Genomic DNA, 20,966 nt, shown 5'->3' with positions numbered 1-20,966 from the left:
ACAAAAACTATCTCGGGACATGACTTCGCTGAAAACTGGTGTGTTCAAAAGTGTATCTCTGGACCAATAATCACTTAATTTTAACTTCTTAACTTGCGCCATTAGAATGCAAATGGCAACAAAATAATACATTTCCTCAAGTCCAGTGTCTTTCCACTTTGACAGTCGAGATTTCTCAGATTCTGTAGTATTTTCTCTGGTGTAAAGGTAAAAACGATTTGTTTTGTCTGCAATAAATTGCAACAGTTCTTCAGACATAAATATCGGAAAAAATGAAAGAATGCTTGGGTCAGTACCTAGTTGACATTTATGTCCTGAACTCGAGTCATCAAAGTAGTGGTTTAATGACTGGAAATCTGTTTCTTTCCAGAAAACGTGTCACTTAAGCACACTCTTTTCTGAACCGTTTCACTGACACTTTCTGATTCCTCAGATTCAGAGGAACTGCTGACTGTAATTCTTGCTCTCCCCTCTGATGTAATGGGCTGAAGGCTACAGCTTCGATATTCTGTTAAAGAATCTTCGATGTGACGTCATAAGCGAGTGACTGCATGTGAGATCGCTCTCCAAGTTTTTATAAATTTTTAGGTTTCAGATACATATTTTAACGGTTTTTGTGATAATATTTACTATATAAGTGACTTATTAGTGGTTTCTTCATTCACCTCTGCCTTTCTTGTGCTGTGACCTGATATTTGTGAGAGTTTCGTATCGAGCAACGTAACCTCTTACCTGTGTTTACATTCCGCGCTGACCAGTTGCAGCTGTAGCGGCACATCGAAAGCTAAGTACTAATTAATTGTTTGTGTATAGTGGTTTATTTAGGAACTTTAGTAGTCTTCACCCGGTGTTTTTTGTGTTTTCTGGTGAAATAATTTCAGAAGAACCTTTTGGGAACTGTTTTCAGCTTCGTTACTGTGTCATTAGACATTTGATTCTCTTTCTGTATTAGTCTTTTGTTATGTTCACATTTGTTGTTTATTAATACTGTTAATAATAGTAGTTACTTCCCTTGTAGAGTAAGTTTGTGATTATTGTAGTCAGGTTTTTAACATCTTCTTATTGTAGTAGCGGAACTTAGAAAAAGTAAAATTTTACCATGAGTGAGGAGCGTGGGCTTTGCCGTAGGTTCGTGAGTAGTGGATTGCGGTGTGAGACTTGTTCGAAGTATTTTCACTGGGGGGAATGCAGTGGGGAAGCCGGTGGGCATTCTGGTGAGATCCTCTCCTAGAACTGCAGGTTATGTAGTAAGAGTAAGTTGATAGAGGAGCAGGAGCGTAAGATCTGTGCCCTTCAGGCGCAGTTGAAAAACGCACAGGAGGAGCTAGATAGGATGAGGAGGGACAAGGGGGTTGGGGAATGGGAGCTGGCTGTTGGCAAGAGATCTGCTAGGAGAAGAAGATTTTCAGATAGTTTTACTATTGGTGTTTACAGTAGGTATGACCAACTGTCAGAGTCTAGTGGAGAGGAATCTCTAGTAGCTGTAGATGTAGGAAGTATGCAGCAGACCTCAGTAGTTACGGTGGCTAGAACAGTTGCCAAGTCGAAGAGGAAGAAGAAGGTTCTCCTGTTAGGTAGTTCTCATGGCAGAGGTGTAGGCCAGCAGTTGCTGGAAGTGTTGGGGAGTGAGTACCAGGTCACCAGCATTTTGAAGCCTAATGCAGGATTGGCTCAGGTGACTGTTAACATAGGGGGGTTATGTAGGGATTTTACTAAAGTGGATCAGGTAGTGATTGTGGGTGGGGTTGTAATAGTATTGATAGGGATGGGGAGTATGGCATAGATGGTGACCTGCAAAAGATAGCCACTCAGACTGGCAACACGAATGTGCATTTCGTGGAACTGTTTCAGTGTCACGATCGGTCTCATCTTAATACAGCCGTCAGGTGTAATAACATGAGACTTGGCGGTGCGCTGATGACAGAAAGCATGGGTCACATTTCAGTGGTGTCGGTGGAGTCTATCAGCAGGACGGGTTTCACTAGACATGGCCTGCACCTCAACAGGTATGGGAAGGGGAGGTTGGCAAAGCTTATAGGTGACAGCATAGGTGGGGTTGGTGGGATCACTCATGGGAAAATTCCTGCAGTAGTGGGTGTTAGAGCTGCACCTTTTTTAGATTGAAGTCAGCTGATAGATATTCCTGCTTAAGGGAAGTCTCTCTAACAAATGAACCACTTTTGACAAAGCTTAGGTATCTGAGTAATGAGGGAATTAGTATATTTCATCAAAATATACAAGGTATTAGAGATAAAGTTAGTGAACTGCTTACAGATGTTGACTCTGAAATTATTGGTATATCCGAACACTTCTTAAATAAGAAGATAATTCAGAGGCTTCCTTTACCAGGATATAGGTTGGCTGGCAGCTTTTCGAGGTGTGGGGGAGTAGCCATGTATGTGAAAAACGGCATCCCATTTGAGTCAGTTGATGTTTCAAAGTACTGCACTGAAAAGGTGTTTGAATGTTGTGCAGGTGTGGTTAAATTTAATGGAGCTAAACTTCTAACTGTTGTCATTTATAGATCCCCAGACTCGGATTTCACAACATTTTTGCTAAAGCTAGAGGAGGTTCTCGGTTCATTTTACAGGAAATACAAAAAGTTAGTTATATGTGGTGACTTCAATATAAATTGTATAAGTTATTGTGCAAGGAAAAGGATGCTGGTAGACCTCCTTAATTCATATAATCTTATGCAAACCGTATTCTTTCCAACGAGAGTGCAAGGGAACAGTAGAACAACCATAGACAACATTTTTGTTCATTCCTCATTACTAGAAGGGCATTCTGTTAGCAAAAAGGTGAATGGCCTTTCAGATCATGATGCACAAATTTTAACTCTAAAAGATTTTTGTGCTGCAACATGTGTTAAATATAGTCATCAGCCGTTTAGGAAAACTGATCCAGTTGCTGTAGAGACATTTGTAAACATTATCAAGGAACACGAGTGGCAAGATGTTTATAGCGCTGATACAGTAGACGATAAATATAATGCTTTTCTCAAGACTTTTCTCGTGCTCTTTGAAAGATGCTTTCCGTTAGAACGTTCAAAACAGGGTACTAGCACAAACAGGCAGCCTGGGTGGCTGACTAGAGGGATAAGAATATATTGTAGAACAAAGTGGCAATTACATCAAAACGTTAGAAACAGTCAAAATCTAAATGCAGCAGCCCATTACAAACAGTATTGTAAGGTGCTTAAAAATGTTATTAGGAAGGCAAAAAGTATGTGGTATGCAGATAGAATAGCTAAGTCTGAGGATAAAATTAAAACCATATGGTCAGTCGTAAAGGAAGTGGCTGGTCTGCAGAGACAGGTTGAGGATATAGAATCAGTGCGTAGTGGGAATGTCCGTGTTACTGATAAGTCACATATATGTACAGTATTTAATAATCACTTTCTGAATATAGCAGGTGAACTAAATAGAAACCTAGTCCCAACAGGGAATCATATAGCGCTCTTAGAAAAAAGTGTTCCGGGACTGTTACCTGAAATGCTCCTCCATGATACTGACAAGAGGGAGATTGAGTTAATAATTAAATCACTGAAGACCAAGAACTCTCATGGATATGACGGGGTATCTAGCAGAATACTGAAATATTGTTCTATGTATGTTAGCCCAGTACTTAGCCATATCTGTAACTTTTCCTTTAGGAGTGGTCGGTTTCCTGACCAATTAAAGTACTCGGTAGTGAAGTCACTTTATAAAAAGGGAGACATTGATAATGTTGACAATTTTAGACCTATTTCTATGCCATCGGTGTTTGCTAAAGTTATCGAGAAGGTTGTATATACAAGGTTACTGGAGCATTTAAATTCACATAATTTGCTGTCAAATGTTCAGTTTGGTTTTAGAAATGGTTTAACAACTGAAAATGCTATATTCTCTTTTCTCTGTGAGGTTTTGGACGGCTTAAATAAAAGGTTGCGAATGCTAGGTATTTTCTTTGATTTAACGAAGGCTTTTGACTGTGTTGACCACAAAATATTACTGCAGAAGTTGAACCATTATGGGGTAAGGGGAGTAGCTTACAATTGGTTCGCCTACTACTTTAAGAACAGAAAGCAGAAGGTAATTCTCTGCAATATTGAGAGTGGTAGTGATGTTCAGTCCCAATGGGGCACTGTTAAGTGGGGCGTTCCCCAAGGGTCGGTGCTGGGGCCACTGCTGTTTCTTATTTATATAAATGATATGCCTCCTAGTATTGCAGGTGATTCAAAAATATTTCTGTTTGCTGATGACACCAGCTTGGTAGTGAAGGATCTTGTGTGTAATATTGAAACAGTATCAAATAATGTAGTTCATGAAATAAGTTCATGGCTTGTGGAAAATAATTTGATGCTAAATCACAGTAAGACTCAGTTTTTACAGTTTCTAACTCACAATTCAACAAGAACCGATATTTTGATCAGACAGAATGGGCATATTATAAGCGAGACGGAACAGTTCAAGTTCCTAGGCGTTCGGATAGATAGTAAGCTGTTGTGGAAAACCCATGTCCAGGATCTTGTTCAGAAACTAAATGCTGCTTTATATACCATTAGAACAGTATCTGAAATAAGTGACACTTCAACACAAAAAGTAGTCTACTTCGCATATTTTCATACGCTTATGTCGTATGGTACTACCGTATTTACTCGAATCTAAGCCGCACCTGAAAAATGAGACTCGAAATAAAGGGAAAAAAAAAAAAAATTCCCAAATCTAAGCCGCACCTGAAATTTGAGACTCGAAATTCAAGGGGAGAGAAAAGTTTTAGGCCGCACCTCCAAATCGAAACAAAGTTTGTCCATTGTAATATGAGACACAATTTAGGTCGAATGAATGATGATACAGCTACAGTAGTTTGGTTCGAGTCGAAAGCTTAGCAGTTAAGCTTTACCAGGTAGCCATTGCTATGCGTCAGGCGCTCCGTCCGTATTTATACGGATACCCTTCCTTTTTCACGTGCTTCGTCTGGTTTGAATCGATTGCTTATTTTGCTTTGATCTGATAAGTGCAGTTTTCTATGTTATAGGTGTTTACGTCAGTCACTCGAACCTGAAAATGCATTACTATACTGTGTCATGCATTGTTTGTCGCATTCTGATAGTGCGTGTTTACGGCCTGTCGCTGCTCGCGGCATGGCTTGCTTTTGTGCGCGCTACCGCCGCCTACAATTTAAAAAAGAGAGGAATCGTCTCATTAGCGAAACAATGGCAAGAGACTGCTATTTGTTGTTACTTACACTGCTGCTTTCTTTGATAATGATCAACAAGAACCAAATAATAGACTGCGTATGATAGAACATGTTCTGAACGAGAGTTTGGCGAAAATTTTTCTCCGTTTGAAAATCTTTGCGGCCGCTTCTTTAGTACATCAAATTCTGCACAGAAATTAGTCATCTTAGATTTAAAAATCTAGTCATTTGCCGTGCTTCATTTCTGACTGTATCACTATTAGGCATAAGAATAGTACGAATATAATCATGACATGATATGTATATTCTTCCGCGTTTGCTGTTGTCTCACTCTAGTTTCGTAGTTTATTTGGCAGACAGGATTTAAATGAGATAGAAGCAAACACGAAAGAATACATGGCAAAATGTTTATATTTGTATTATTCTTATGGTGAAGAGAATACTGCACGTGATTCACATTTCATCAGGTTCCTATTAGCAACCATCTCTTCTCACAGGTAGGAAAAAATTCAGAACGTAGAGTTGGCCATATTGACAAAAATCCCAGTATTACCAGTCGGATTTTCGTAGTACATTGAAATTCAAAGATGAACAATACGGAATTTGTATTTACTTCGTTGGATTATGAATGAAAAAGCAGTGGTCGAAACTCGGGCGGAGAAAAAAAGCTCGTCTTCCAATTATTTTTTTTTAAATTTTATTTACTGACGCAGAGGTTTTGGCGCCAGTATTTGTCTTTGTGCCTACAAACGATGCCTGTGTAGCGCTACATATATTCGACGGCAGAAGTTAGTTGTGGCGGCACCTATCAACATTTTTCAGAACTTCCACTTGCTTTGCACTCGATTCTAAGCCGCAGGCGGTTTTTTGGCTTACAAAAACCGGAAAAAAAGTGCGGCTTAGATTCGAGTAAATACGGTACGTTTTGGGGTAATTCTCCTGATTCAAAAAGGGTATTTTTGGCTCAAAAACGGGCTGTTCGAGCTATTTGTGGTGGAAGTCCGAGAACCTCTTGTCGATCCCTATTCAGTAGTCTGGGAATTCTGACATTGCCCTCACAGTATATATTTTCTTTAATGTCGTTTGTTGTTAGCAATATTAGCCTATTCCCAAGAGTTAGCAGCTTTCACTCAGTTAATACTAGGCAAAAATCCAATCTGCATGTGGAATGCACTTCTTTGCTTCTTGTGCAGAAAGGAGTGCAGTTATCTACTGCATCCATTTTCAATAAGCTACCACAAGAACTCAAAAATCTTAGCAGTAGCCCAAACACTTTTAAGTCTAAACTGAAGAGTTTCCTCATGGCTCACTCCTATTCTGTTGAGGAGCTCCTGGAAGAGCTAAAAAATTAAGCAAATTCCAGTGTTACATTGTTGATTTTCTTTATTTAAACTTATGACTTGTCACCTGAATATGTTTTTTCATATTTCATTTTATCCGTTTCTAATATCGTGTTATAATTTCAAGTATTGACGCGTTCCATGACCATGGAGATTTCTCCTTAATTTGGTCCCACGGAACAAGAAATAAATAAAATAAAACTCATCATCACTGCTAGCAACATCAGATAATTCACACTCACACTCACTGTCACTCCTAGTGAGCATTTCATGATCTCTTTATCTGTGCAACCATGGCAACATGACATTTCTCGTGTAGAAAACAAGAAAACTGACTAAAACACAGGAAGTGAAGTCGAATTCTGCAAAGAGGGAACACAGCAACAAACATATATGTACTCTCGAACTTTACAGTCAGACCACTGAACAGCTACTGGAAGAGCAGGGCAGAAAGACAGCTCTGCATTTTTACACGTCTGTTGCGCTCAGGTAGCTGTGACTCGACGCGCTTACACTCATCCCTAGCGGTGAAAAGGCCAGTGGCACGGTACGCGTCAACATGTCCTTAGCACTGTACGGAAACCCAAGGGCTGCACTTCAACACATTGGACGTGCCAGGGGAACGGTGAGGCATGACAAGTTAACACATTCCCAGGAGTCAAAGGGTTAAATACATTTGCTATGTGTGACTCATATTTATACCCATCTATTCAATTCAATACTGATGTTATCCTGTTCTGTAGTTAGCAGTCCTGTTTCTCATTCCACTACATTCCACATAGGTTTAAGTCTGTTGTCGGAATTACTGATTTCTGACATGATGTACATGTTACTTGATTTTTTAATAGTTTTTGTTGGTAATTTTGAGTAGTTTTCGTAGTGAGCAAGCACTGTAATATCTACTTGTTCTTGGCAACAGACACATTTCCACTTTCTTTTCACAAGGTTATTTAATCCTTCTAGTGATCCATGTTTCTTTTCAATTACATTTTGATAAGGTTCATTCTGATTATCTTTTACGAAAAATTGTTTTCAAATAACTACATAAATTTATCGTGGAATAGGTTAAATTTTATGCCAGTATTTGATTCATTATAAATTTTATCCCAGGTCATCTCTTGTAAACTATTCTTAAAAACTTTGTCCTAGTGTAGTTAATTATTCTAACCGATTTTCACAGAGGAAATACTTACTGCAAGGCACCATCTGATCTATCCTAACCAACTGTGCATCATGATCAGAAAGAGCATTTGTGACTGGGTAACCGTTCTTTTCTTGCTCTGAACTTCACTAAAGAAGACATCATCACTCAGGGTCTCACTGTCTTCATCAAACCGAGTTGGAAAAATAATTACAGAGATCAAACTGCAGGGTCCCAAAAATGTTTCCATAGGTTTTTCACTATCAGAATCTTTTAGAAAATCTGCACTGAAGTCGCCACTGGCTATTAATGTCTTGCTGCTGTGTGCAGATAGTGTAGTAAGGAGTCCAGATTCCTCACAAGCAGTTCAAAATTTCACAGTGGGTATCTACATACAGTTACAATAAATGGTGAACAATTTTTGTATTAATTCACAAGCACACATTTCTAAGTACGGTTAAGTTTTAATTACAATAAATTTTACAAGTATTTCATCACTGATATATAGCTTGTCTTTTGATTCATGTGTGTATATAAGTGGTTATTTTACAATAATTTGTGTCTCTTAAAGGTACACTAATCTTGGGAGGCAAAAATGTAACAACTAATTCATAAATTATGTGAGGGATGAAAAACTAACAATTTCTTATTCTTCTTTTTAATATATGATGGCTCTCTCATCATTTGGTGAGCTAATGTTATTCTTACTGTCAAATGATAACAACTTTCACAGTAGTGTCATGACTGTATATGTTGGACTCTAGCATTATCCTAAACTAGGAAGTAAATTTTCATTGTAAAAGTCAACAGTCAATACAATATCAGCAAGAGAAAGAAAGAGTTCAAAGTTTTGGCCAAAAACTGAAAGTGTTACTAGTAGTGTACAGTTGACACAAACATAACTGACAAATACATTAAAGGTATTATGTACTGGCTTGCTGCATTAAGTTCGTATAATTTTTCCTTAAGTTTAATAAACACAACAGATATACATAACAGAGACTTTAATATATTCTCCTTCACTGCAACAGTCTGCCAATGCTGGCGTAACTTTTCAGTTCTGCAATTTCAGAAATCTCGCGGTTTTGAGGTGAAGAAATCATCAAGCCACATTTTAAGTGCATTTTCATCTGCAAAGGAAATTCCTTGAAAACTGTTTGTTAGAGAGCAGAAAAAGTGATGGTGTTTTTTATCAGTCTACCAGAATTCAGGCAGTCATATTGTAGAGTAGCATCACTTCAGGTGCTCTTCCTGTTCTCTGTTCTTGGAATGCATTTGTAATATCTCACTTGTTAATAATAAATGTCAGCAGTGATGTTTACACCTCGGGGAAACAATTCGTAGTACACCACACCATCACAGTTCTGAAAGATGCATATCTTTTGTGGATGCATACAGTTATTTGTATGGGGAGTTGCTGCTTTGTTTGGGTTCAACCATTCCTTTCTTTTCCTTATGTTAGCATAAAGACACCATTTCTCGTTACCAGCAATGATGCATGCATATATGGCCAGCAGTTGATTTTTGTGAGTTTGGTTTGGAGTATGTGGCACCCATACGTCAGATTTTTGAACCTTCCCCATTGCATGCAAATGTCGTACAATGGTGGAGTGATCCCAGTCCAACACATTTGGCAGTTCTCGAGTATACTGATGTAGATCACAGTGGTTCAATGTGTTCAAACGATCTTCATCAATCCCCGCAGGTCTTCCTGAACGTGTAGTCACTAATGCCAAATTCATCGTCCTCAAAATGAGAAAACCATTTTCTTGCCGTGATCTGTCCAATGGCATTATCCCCATACATGGCGAAACTGTTTCTGGCTGCTTCCCCTATCACCCATCTATTGAATTCTAACAGAAGAACATGTCAGAAATGTTTGTATCTCTCCACTTGTCATTCCCTTTTGTAGCATCCATTGCTCCACTTGCTATCTCCAAATGACAGTCAATAAATAGTGTATTTGCCTGATTATAAGACGAGGATTTTTCCAAACTCATCATACGAAAAATATGGGGTCAGCTTATATTCGCAGCTAAGTTATTGCTGCTGAGATCACCATTTTTATGTTGTTTAATACATTAATATAGGGCTCGTCTTACATTTATAAATTAAGCTTTTGCTATTGACGATTTGTAAAAATTTATTTTGAATAATCCTGAAGGGTAGTGCATATCAAACAATTACAATGAGTGTGAGGAGGGGTGTGTTGGGCAGGCAGATATTTCACTGCGCAGCCAACCATGGGAATGCATTCAGCACTCTTTGGTTTCCTATGAACTACCATGTTTAAACTGCAGTTTGCCTGAATCCATCTGCATTCAGAATTTAATTGCCTTTAAAATTGAACAAATATTCAACAATAGCATACATTGTTGCAGAGACGCTGGAAGTCTAGATGGGAGACAGTGTGTACGTATGTGTTTCATCCAGCAATGTTGTCACTGTTCACCATGAAGTAAGATGGGAATGATTGGGGAAGTGTCAACTGCTGGTTCTACACAGCCAATGAGAGAGCAGTTAATCCAGTTTCTGACCAAACACATATCAGGAACTTTAGGAACTTTGCAAGAGTCTTTGGACATTCTTTCTTTCTGGGCTCAGTAGGGAAGAGGATTTTATCATCCATATTGCCCTTACACAAATAATACAGCCTCGTTTTTTTTTTTTTTTTTTTTTTTTTTTTTCAGCCATGCTCATGTCACTGTTACTTCATGATCAAGTTGAGGAGGAACTCGACAGGTTAACGGCTTTGGATGTGACTGACCCTGTTTCATCCAGTCATGCGCTACATCAATTGTAATTATTAAGAAACTGTCTGTGCCAAGTTTCACCTTTGCGGCGATTTTAAAGTGATGATTAATGCACAGATTGTGATCAACACATGCCTTATCCCCTGAAAACAAAACTGGCAGCAGGAGTGTATTTTTCAAAGGAGGATTTATTGGAGGCATATTTACAGGCTCAAGGCTGTGCTCGCCCATGGCAACCCTGATGGTTCGGAGCGGCTTGTCACATTTGCCTCAAAGCTGCTCAACACACTACAGCAGAATTATTCACAAATCAAGAAGGAGGCTACCGCTATTACTTATGCAATCATGAAGTTCCATGTATTTTTGTATGATGTGAAATTTCATTTTGTCATGGACCACAAGCCTTTACTCTCTCTTTTCCACCCCACCATGATCCTGCCAGATATGGTGTCCCCACAGGCTGCAACAATGGGCTCTGCTCCTCAACTGTTATTACTGCAAAATTCACTTCTGCCTGATGGTTTACCACTCCACTCTCTTGCTCTCTGCCTATGAGTCTCGATCTGAGTTTCACCCAAAAGGAAATTCTTTGCTCTTATCTCAATGAGGAAGCTAAGAAGGCAATTGATGTCTTTCCTATTAGAAGCTCTCGTGTCGTACACACTATCAGTGAGAGCCCTATTCTCAGCCAGCAGTGGTAACAGATCTAGTTGGATTGGCCAAGTCAACCCCTGGCCCAAACACAGTCCTCATCCGTAATTATTTAGTGCTGCAGTACAGGCTGACTCTTGTTGACAGGGATCTTGACAACAGAATATGCTGCACCCTGGATGGTCATTTTTGCTTTTCTCCAACAGGAGCTTCTTTGGTTGTTACACCTCAGCCACTGGGGGTAGGGGGTGAGGTGGAATGAGATGGGAAGGGCCTGGGGTGTGCAGTGGGGTGACCTCTCAGCTTACCTCTCTCCCCTTAGTCCGGCCTCCTGCACTGTGCTCCCCCTTGCCCACCCCTCCTCCTTCATCGTTGTCTTTTCCAGGATAATCAGCAGCCAGTGGTGGACAAACATCTTTCAGTGGGTGGAGCTACTGGGTGGACTGCAGGAGCCATCCCTCCTTGTTCCCACTCCTGCCCTCCAAGAAGCCGAGCTTCCACACGGCTCGCATTCTGGTGTCGGTATCTCTGGCGGTTAGCATCACACTGCAGGATGTCTGCCCAAGGCTGACTCACCATTGCCAGGGCTACTTATGGCCCTATGCTCAGCAGACAGGGTACTCTTGTCAAGTGTTGCAGGCAGCATTATCTGATGCCCAGGACGCAATGGATGTTGCCTCACACGGCAGCCATCAAAACAGGAGAGGGACGTCAAGGGTTGCACCGACTCCTCCCCCCCCCCCCCTCCAAAAAAAAGCAAAAGCCTGTGGTAACCCACCATGATACCTGTTACCACTCATTTTATACCGGTGCCACTGCCATGGTTATCCATACATACTGCGAGGCGCAGACACGAGCTGTTGTGATTCAACTCGCATATGCTGGCGCCAGGCCATGCAGGGCCGGCCATCAGGCAGTGGTGCGATAACACATCAGAATACAGCATTGCCTCTAGGCCTGCACCTGCTGCCGACAACCAGCGTCACCTCAAGACACCGAGCAACAACTAACTTCACACAAACCTGGAGTGGAGCGGACTCTCGCTCATTTTGCTATTGTCGTAACTAGACTCTGTTCTGGGGAGGTGCTGCGGTTTGATCATAGACTTAGCCTGGCTTTGTACTCTGAAACTGAATAGAATATTGAAATTGTGTTCACATTAAAATGTTTATAACTTTGTGTATATTCTTATCTGTGAGGAATGTTACACCAATGAGAATGCAATGCAAAATGCATTACAAGGTGCACACGTCAAAATCAGCTGGTAGCTCACTGCAATGAGAATTTTACTGCCAGAAACAAGCAATGCAGTTTTTTAATCATTTTCTTAAGGTTATAGAGTTGTATGTCAACAAAATGTGTGAAAGTTCTGTAATGAAATTGATACCATGGCTTCACTGTTGAGGCTTTCCATGTTTAAATTGCACTTTCATTTGAATTATAATGTATGCTGAAGCAAAATATAAAATTACTGCCTAACTCTCAATTTACATCACAATTTCAGTTTTGATTACAATCATTAGCTCTGCATGTTAGTTTTAATCTCAATACAATGCAGAAAAATATGGATCCTCCACTATCCACAAGCAAAAGCAGCATGTGCGCCAGCACAGGACATACCCACTATATGGTGATTAGTAATCAATCCTTTTTATAATATTGACAAAAAGTCTGTGTGTGCACTATCCTCATAAAAGCATAATTGTGCATTCTGTGTTTATTTTCACTGTATTATGACGACAAATTCAATATCATTTTAAGATGATCTGTGGATGAATGGATAAATAAATGATAACAATGGTGGAAATTCCTCAGACTTGCTGTGGCCACAGGACAGAATGAGTGTGTGTGTGTGTGTGTGTGTGTGTGTGTGTGTGTGTGTGTGTGTGTGTGTGTGTGTACTATTGCTAGGAAAAGAGCTAGTGCTTGAAAGCTAACGTGAATACTGTTTTATCAATCTGCTATAAGTTATTGGTAGCCTTTCCCTTAATTTACAAAAATAAATGATTTGCACTTTGAACATGACCTGATGGCTTTCACAGAATGATTTTGAAAGAGCCAGCTCTTTCATTATGATGTACAATTTTCTCAGAAGAGTTTTCAGTACGAATCCCACAGGCTTCAAATTTCTGCTGTTAATCAAATAGTGAGCACCTGTGAAATCATTCTGTCACGACTAAAATTCCAGTACAGTACAATGACTGATGCCCTCAAAACTGTTCAAATCTCTTAAAAGTTCTTCTTCCACAAACAACTTTTCATAGAGACTGAACTTTTGTTTCTTGATATCACAAGTTTCTTTTCCCTCTGCTTCTGAACATATTCTCAGTATTGTGCAAAGAGAAACACCACACAAATTTTCTATTGCATTCTGTGATATCAACAATGTTTTGTCCATTCAGAGGTTGCCTTTAACATTGTGGAGGCATTTGTACATCTTGCACATAACTACATTTGTTTGTCTTCGGCCTTATCGAACTTGAGTCACTATAATCACAAAGAAGAACAGTACAAGTACGTGATGAAAATAAATGATGTGTTGGCAAGTGAACAACACTTCCAAAGTGAACACACAAATTGCTGATTGATACCACTAAAGCTGCAAAGCTGTGGTGCCAGCAGGGATGAAGTACAATGTTGCCAAGCAAACCACGTCAATGATAGGTGTATGTAAGTCACTGCTTTTTATGTGGCATCTATATGGTAGCCATGGAAAATATGAGACTGTGGTAACCGTGAGCATTTTAAGAGTCACAAACCAAGATGGACCAAGTGAAAGGAAGATGGATAGTGAAACAATTAATATTCAGACATCACTTTCTCTGTGTCTTAATACAGTGCTGCTAGAAAGTTTTGTGCCATCTTCATGAACTTTTGCAACCAGTCAATCAACAAAAAAATCTCTTGAAATGCTGTAATGTGCAATGGCACTAATTACATACAAAAGCAGAAACAAACGAGTAACATTCAATTTCATGACTATTTTGCTCCTGCATGATTTTCAAATAATAATTTAGTAACCTAATCTCAATACCGTATGTCATTGTGAAAGCCAATCTACAGAAAAACAATACTGGATTCAAATAACACATTTCTTACAAAGATCAAAAAGAAAAACCTTGAAGACATATATGTGGTCTTGCCAATGTGTTTGTCTAAAGTACGCATTTTAAGGAACAGCTCAAAATACTTCTTTACTAATGGCTTCTATGCTGCATAAATATATGGTTGACAAGAGACAACACAGTTACAAAAAGAACTGTTTTATTCATATTATGAACAGAAAGGGTAGACTTTGATGGGCTTCTTTAACACTTGTTACTGCCTGTAAACTTTGGAACAAAAATGAGACACACTGTGAGAAAATTGTGTAGCAGCAGTTATCTCATTCTTTCATAACCCGTAGTTTCACATACATGAATACACTGATGCCAATAGTGTACAGTCATTGAAGACTCTTTGAAATTACATTAACGATATGCACCACATTAAAATTAGGGAAAAAAAATTTTTTTTTCTACACAGTAACTTCAATAACAGTCTAAAACAGCTTGATGTCATTAACATATTTCATCGATTCAATCAACTTTTACTACTGCTTGTTGTACAAAGATTCTTGCTTTTATTGCCTTGCTTTTGTAGATATGGTACTATCTCAAAAACTTCCTGCACATCACAAGCTAATGAAAAAGCATTATATAATTAAAAATGTAACATCTGCAAGATAGTACAACTACCCAATACTGGGAATTACACAACAAAAAGACTTCTAAAACACTCACTTGTGGCAGTATTCGGAATATTGAATTCCTGTATATATTCACATAGATTAGGTGACATGTGCAGGATGTTTCCAAGAAATCACTCATGAGTACATAAACATGCTTGTTTTGTCCTTTGTTAAAGGACTCTCAGGTTTATTGTAAGACCTCATTTTTAAGATTTTCATACATAATCACAGAGCAACTGCCAACCAATCTCAAATGGTATAGACTTTTTTACCTAACCGTCTTGCTTGAGGCAATGAAGTATTTATGGGTTAAAGAAATAATTACCTTGTACGGACAGTCATACAGTTAGTAAGCAATGTGTAAGTCCAAGATTTTAATATACATTCAGAGCCTTGGGGACCAAAATTTCACTGCATCACTATCATGTTATAACAGTTAAATATACTCTGAAGCAACATGGAGCCACTGAGGTTCTGATTTCAAGTTAAACTCATTGTCTGAACTGAAGAATGGGAAAGACATACCATCTCCAATGAAATGATGATTAGTAATGGACTATGTTGGTAAAAGTAGGCTTCAAGTTGACAACTGCTATACTAAGTAAAATCTGCTCAAAATTACCATTACCATCAGTTATCTTTCCATCTATTATAAAATAACAGTCTTAAATTTGTCTCAAAATTATTTGTTCAAAAGTAGTTTCTTATTATTTGTTAAATACTTCCCAGAATCAGCAATAAAATGGAATGCTACCTCTGACAGCAACAAAGAATTTATAGTTATTAACTTTACACATAACCTTACTTGTGGAAGGTATGTCCATGACTAGATGTTGACCTTTCTGAATAATACAAGGACTCTACAATCAGTTGCTAAAATCTATATCTGTTAGTTACATTTAAAATTATGGTCTTCATGTTGAAGTAGGAAGTTATTAACTTGGTGGGAGAACTGGAACAGGATGCACTCAACCTCGCGAGGCCAGCAGAGGAGCTACTTGACCTTGCAGTACATTTCTAAGGTCAGGAAACCTTACGATGATCAGGAGAGAAGTGTGCTGACCACATACCCCTCCAAACTGTATCCAGTAATTCCCGTGGCGCAGAGGATGACGCTCAGTTTAGTCCACACCCATCTTCAGCCAGGACATGGAATTTTACATTTTTTTACCTAAGAGCATTAAGGGATCATCAACTGGAAATGAGTCTCCCCCCCCCGCCAATATCAAACTATCCCATCCTCTGATTTTAGATTACCCCATCCTGAGGGATATTTATTTCACACTAACTAGATATGTAAAACTTAACACTTGATTTAAATTTGTTGAGCCATACAGAGAAAGCACTACTGCCCAATAACTATTTTAACACGATTGCTCATTAATTTAGGAAACAGCGTTATCCATTTAAACCTTTTTATACTGAATTGTCATTCTCATGCTGTCATTTTTGCTTTAATCTAAGCTCCAACATCCATTACTTGTGAGCTTGCTAGGTAAGCAGCATTATTAGTGAACTGAGTGTGTGCAGGCCGAAAAGAATACAGGATTTTAAGCATGTCTTTCAAACAAAGCAAAATATCATCATTCCTTAAGAGCAGTGCATTATCAGAAACATGTGCGAACATTGTCAGTCAGAATACTAACAGTGATGCTAAAAGAGTTAAAGTGGACGACGATTTTAAAAAAACAAAATGGTAATGATAGTGCTAACAAAGAGACACAGAGCAAGACTTTGGAGACAAAAAACTGTGAGAAGGTAGGAATGGGAGTAACAGTAGGCTTGAAATTAAAGTGGGAAATCATGATGGTGCACCACTTTTGAAAACTGGCAAAATAATAAACCTTGGTTGTCTGTAAATGAGAAAAACTCGGTAATACGCACAGTACACTCAGGAGTTCTTGAACTTAAGGTGGAAAGAATGGAATATATGCACATCAATGTGTTTTAGCTGGTGTTTCTGCAAATAATGCCAAAATACTAAATGATAAAACAGGTGATCAGGCAATGTGCAAATCGCACATGAAATGCATAGAAATCATACATAACAAAGAAATGCCATGTGTAGAAAAATGTGTGAGTGAAAGTGAAAAGTTGTGGGGAAAGTAACATCAAGAAAAAATAATCACAACTGCTTTCTTGTTCAGATATGCATATGTAATGGATATTATCATTCAAATAGTTTCCTGCAGCAATCGAACTACCAAAGTTTTACGGTTTATCAGTTGGTTAATATGCTTCATTCTGGCCATGAAAGCTGAAATATTATAATGTTTATAGGAGAAAATCTTGATTACTTCATTACAGAATTGGGTACAAACTTTAATATCATGAGTGATAAAAGTACAATTTACAATAACATATATACGTCTCTTCTTTGGGGGAGTTGCTTGCAATTATTTTTTTGATACTGTTGAATTACAAGTTGGGACACGAGAAGGTATTTTCAGTACACTGTTAGTAGCTTTTGAAAAGTGTAACTTTAAATACGGTGCATTAAAACATTAACTTTTAGGTATTGAAATAAATGTTCCCTCTCTTCAATCATTGTACAAACTTCCAAATGGCAGATACTGAGGTAACTGATGGCAAGATATAAGAGCAACTAGAATCGCTTTGTGTGGTAAGGCATCAGGACCAGACGACATTCATGTTAGACTACACAGATTATGTGAAAAAACATGCTGCCCCTTAGCAGCAATTTATAACACATTGCTGGAGCGAGAAAGGGTACCTAGCAACTAGTAAAAAAGCACATTTCATTCACACATTCAAGAAGGGTTGTAGGACAGATGTACATAATTATAGGCCTATATCATTGACACTATTCTCCCATAAAACTGTAGAAGATGTTTCATATTGATGCATTATGATGTTTTTGGAGAGCAAAAATCTCCTCTACACAAATTCAACATCAATTCCGCAAACAGAAATCTCACAAAACTCAGCTTGTTCCATTCCTCCAACAGATTCACAGAGCTGTTGACATTGAAGCTCAGTTTGATGCCGTGTCCCTCAACTTCACAAACGCATCTGACACTGTCCTGCACTGCCATTTAAGGAAAGAAGTACGAGCTTACCAAGTATCGGACCAGATTTGTGACTTGATCCAAAACTTCCATGCAGACAGAACTCAATGTATTACTCTTAACATGACAAAATTGACAGATGTAAATGGGGTTGCCCCAAGATAGTGTGACAGGACCGTTACTGTTAACAACATATGTAAATGATGTAGTAGAATATGTCGGAAGGTCTTTAACGTATTGCTCATGTATAGGAAAAGACATCCACTATTGTACAATTACAGTACTAATGACACACTGCTGGAACCAGTAACCATCATAAAATATCTAGGAGTTTCTGTTCAAAGTTATTGTAAGTGGAATAGCCTTATAAAACAAATACATAGTAGAAAAAGCAGACGCTAGACCGAGATTCAAAGGAAGAATCTTAAGGAAACGTAATGAATCCACTTAAGAAGTGGCTTACAAGACATTTCTACAACTGATTCTCGAGTCTTGTTCATCAGTTTGGTATGCTTAGCGGATATGGTTGATAGGGGAGACAGAAAGGGAGAGGGGGGAGAGAGAGATGGGGGGAGAGAGATAGAAAGAGAGATAGAGGGGGGGAGAGACAGAAAGAGAGATAGAGGGAGGGAGGGAGGGAGGAGGAGAGAGGGAGGGAGGGAGAGGGAGGGAGGGAGAGGGAGGGAGGGAGAGGGAGGGAGGGAGGGAGAGGGAGGGAGGGAGAGGGAGGGAGGGAGAGGGGGAGGGAGGGGAAGGGAGGGAAGGAGAGGAGGAGAGGGAGGGAGGGGAGGAGGGAGGGAGGGAAGGAGAGAGAGTGTGAGGGAGGGGGAGGAGGAGAGAGGGAGGGAGGGGGAGGGAGGGGGAGAGAGGGGGGAGAAGGGGAGAGAGGGGGAGAGAAGGGGAGAGGGTGGTCCAAAGAAGAGCAACACTTTTTGTCACTGGATCATTTAGTCAGTGCGAGAGGGTTACATAAATCCTCAACAAACTCCAGTGGCAGATGCTATAAGAAAGGTACTGTGCATCATGGAGGGGTTTACTGTTGAAATTTTGAGAGACAACATATTACTTCCTTCCGCAAATCTCTCACGAAATACTCAAACCAAGAAAATTCAAGAAACAAGAGCCAATACAAAGGTTCACCGACACTGACTCTTTCCATGACGGATTCGTGAATGGAAAAGGGAAGGGGAATCAGACAGTGGTACCAGAAGTACCCTCCGCCACAGTCCATTAGTATTGATGCAGATGAAGTAAATGTAGTGTCAGTTGAAAAATGTTATCAGAATAATATATAATTGTACTGCTTATATATTTATGTAACAGTTCTACTAAACCAGTTTATGTCAGTGACTGTTGTTATCCCACCCTGGATTTCCCGTTGCATGATTGTTCTCAGTGATAATGTAAAGTTATTGCTTTCCGGATTTTAGAAATTCTACAGGCTTTGCATTCGTGAGAGCCATACTACTGGGCTAAAAACGTAAGAATGTCAGCTGAAGAAGGCATTGAAATCCGATGATTTGTGGTAAAAAACAAAGTATAGTGACTGATTATAGTGTACGTTGCTTTAATTGCTTGCAACTACTTAGCCAAACTAGTGACAGTAAGTAACCTATCTTATATGACAGAACAATTATTTTTCTCAACACTGCCTGGCAGTTTTAGTGATTTAACTATTATTATTAATTCCAAAGCAACTCACTGGCTTGTTGCCTCCTCCGAAAATCTTCTTGGCACCACCACGAGCTGCTTCAGCGATAGCATCTTTCCTTTGCGCTTCGAATTCTGCGTTTTCTCTGTTTTCCTTCTCCTTCGCTGTTTCTAGGGACTTAAGTGAAAGGCAATATTAAGAAAATAATTATAATAAGGCTACATGTTGAAGAAAGAAAATAATTTTTGTCAATAATGAAGGTTGTGTAAGTGGTGCTGACAATATAATTTGAACCATCAGTATTTTATTACACGCACAACTGTTGCTTGTTGCTGAGTTGGGTATGTCATTCAAGAAGATTAATAAATGCTCCAATAACGTGATGAAAATTGTGAATATAATAAATGTTATCGAAAATTTACAATTTAAATAGTGTACAGGTACAAATTTCCAACAGACTGACAAATCATGAAATATGCATATCTCTCAGTATCACTATAGACCAGAAAGTTGGTCTTATGAGACATGAGAAGCAAATATGCCACTAATCACAACTATTGCAACACATGGAAGTGACCACATGGACATTTAACAGATCATGTGTTTCGGGGATCATTCATTTTCATTAGCTCCCTGGTATTCTATTCGTTGACAGTGCAATTACACTTGCTTTTTTAAGCTCTTATTCTCTAATTTTCCCTTCCCAGTTCACCACGTATCTGCCTACACCCTTTGTTTTCCTACCTCAGTTTGCAGTTTAACTCTTCTATCGCTCACTCTTCTTTGTGTCTACTCACCCAACCAACACCTGAACATCAAACCACCATGGTATGTGGTACCACACAGCAGACATAAGGAGACTATGGCAGCACAGGAGAGGTTCTGGGCTACTAGATGTACATACTAACAAACCTCACCTAATCTGGTCATATATGCTGCTCCCCTTCTTCATACATACCTGCCCATCAACCTGCAACCCACATTTATTATTTTTATCTTTGATCTCATTGTGTTTTCAAGTCAATTTTAGCTTGTTTTCATCCTCAGGTTTCATCTTGTTTCCCTCAAGTTTAATCTTGTTTCCCCATACTTCATGCATTCAGACCTTTTTGTGATTTTTTCCTCATATTTTGATGTATTTCTGTGAAGTTTTTCGCATGTATTCCTAATTATTTATGCATTTTTATCCTCCACCATGGACCCTTGCTACTTTTATCTTCTCCAACACAGAACAGTTTCTTTATCCCAAGCCAGAACTCAGTCCCACATACTGTTCCTGTGCTGTTGCCTGGCTTATGGAATTCCATAAAATTACCTGTCTCTGGCTGCAAACGCTCATTCCACAATGGCCATCTGTTCAGATTTCACCAATACTTAACCCTCACCAACGTATTCCTGCAAAACCAAGTGAATCAGGCCCAAACCCCTTCCAATACCTCCTTTCCACCTGTAAAATTATCCTGCGGTGCAATCCGGAATTCATGTATCCC

The 20,966-nt window shown here is 39.1% G+C and overlaps 1 protein-coding gene across 1 annotated transcript in view; it reads right to left on the bottom strand.

The window, feature by feature from the left end:
* LOC126174901 (tudor domain-containing protein 3) overlaps positions 1–20,966 on the bottom strand; it is a 162,231-nt gene that overhangs the window by 86,813 nt on the left and 54,452 nt on the right. Inside the window, exon 7 of the mRNA XM_049921324.1 lies at positions 19,528–19,653. Within this exon, the coding sequence (XP_049777281.1) occupies positions 19,528–19,653 (126 nt within the window). The remainder of the gene's footprint in view (positions 1–19,527; positions 19,654–20,966) is intronic.

Source organism: Schistocerca cancellata, chromosome 3, assembly GCF_023864275.1.
Source record: "Schistocerca cancellata isolate TAMUIC-IGC-003103 chromosome 3, iqSchCanc2.1, whole genome shotgun sequence".
NCBI classification, from domain to species: Eukaryota; Metazoa; Arthropoda; class Insecta; order Orthoptera; family Acrididae; genus Schistocerca; species Schistocerca cancellata.
Note: the sequence above shows the minus strand (reverse complement) of the source record. Positions and strands in the feature narration are given on the sequence as shown.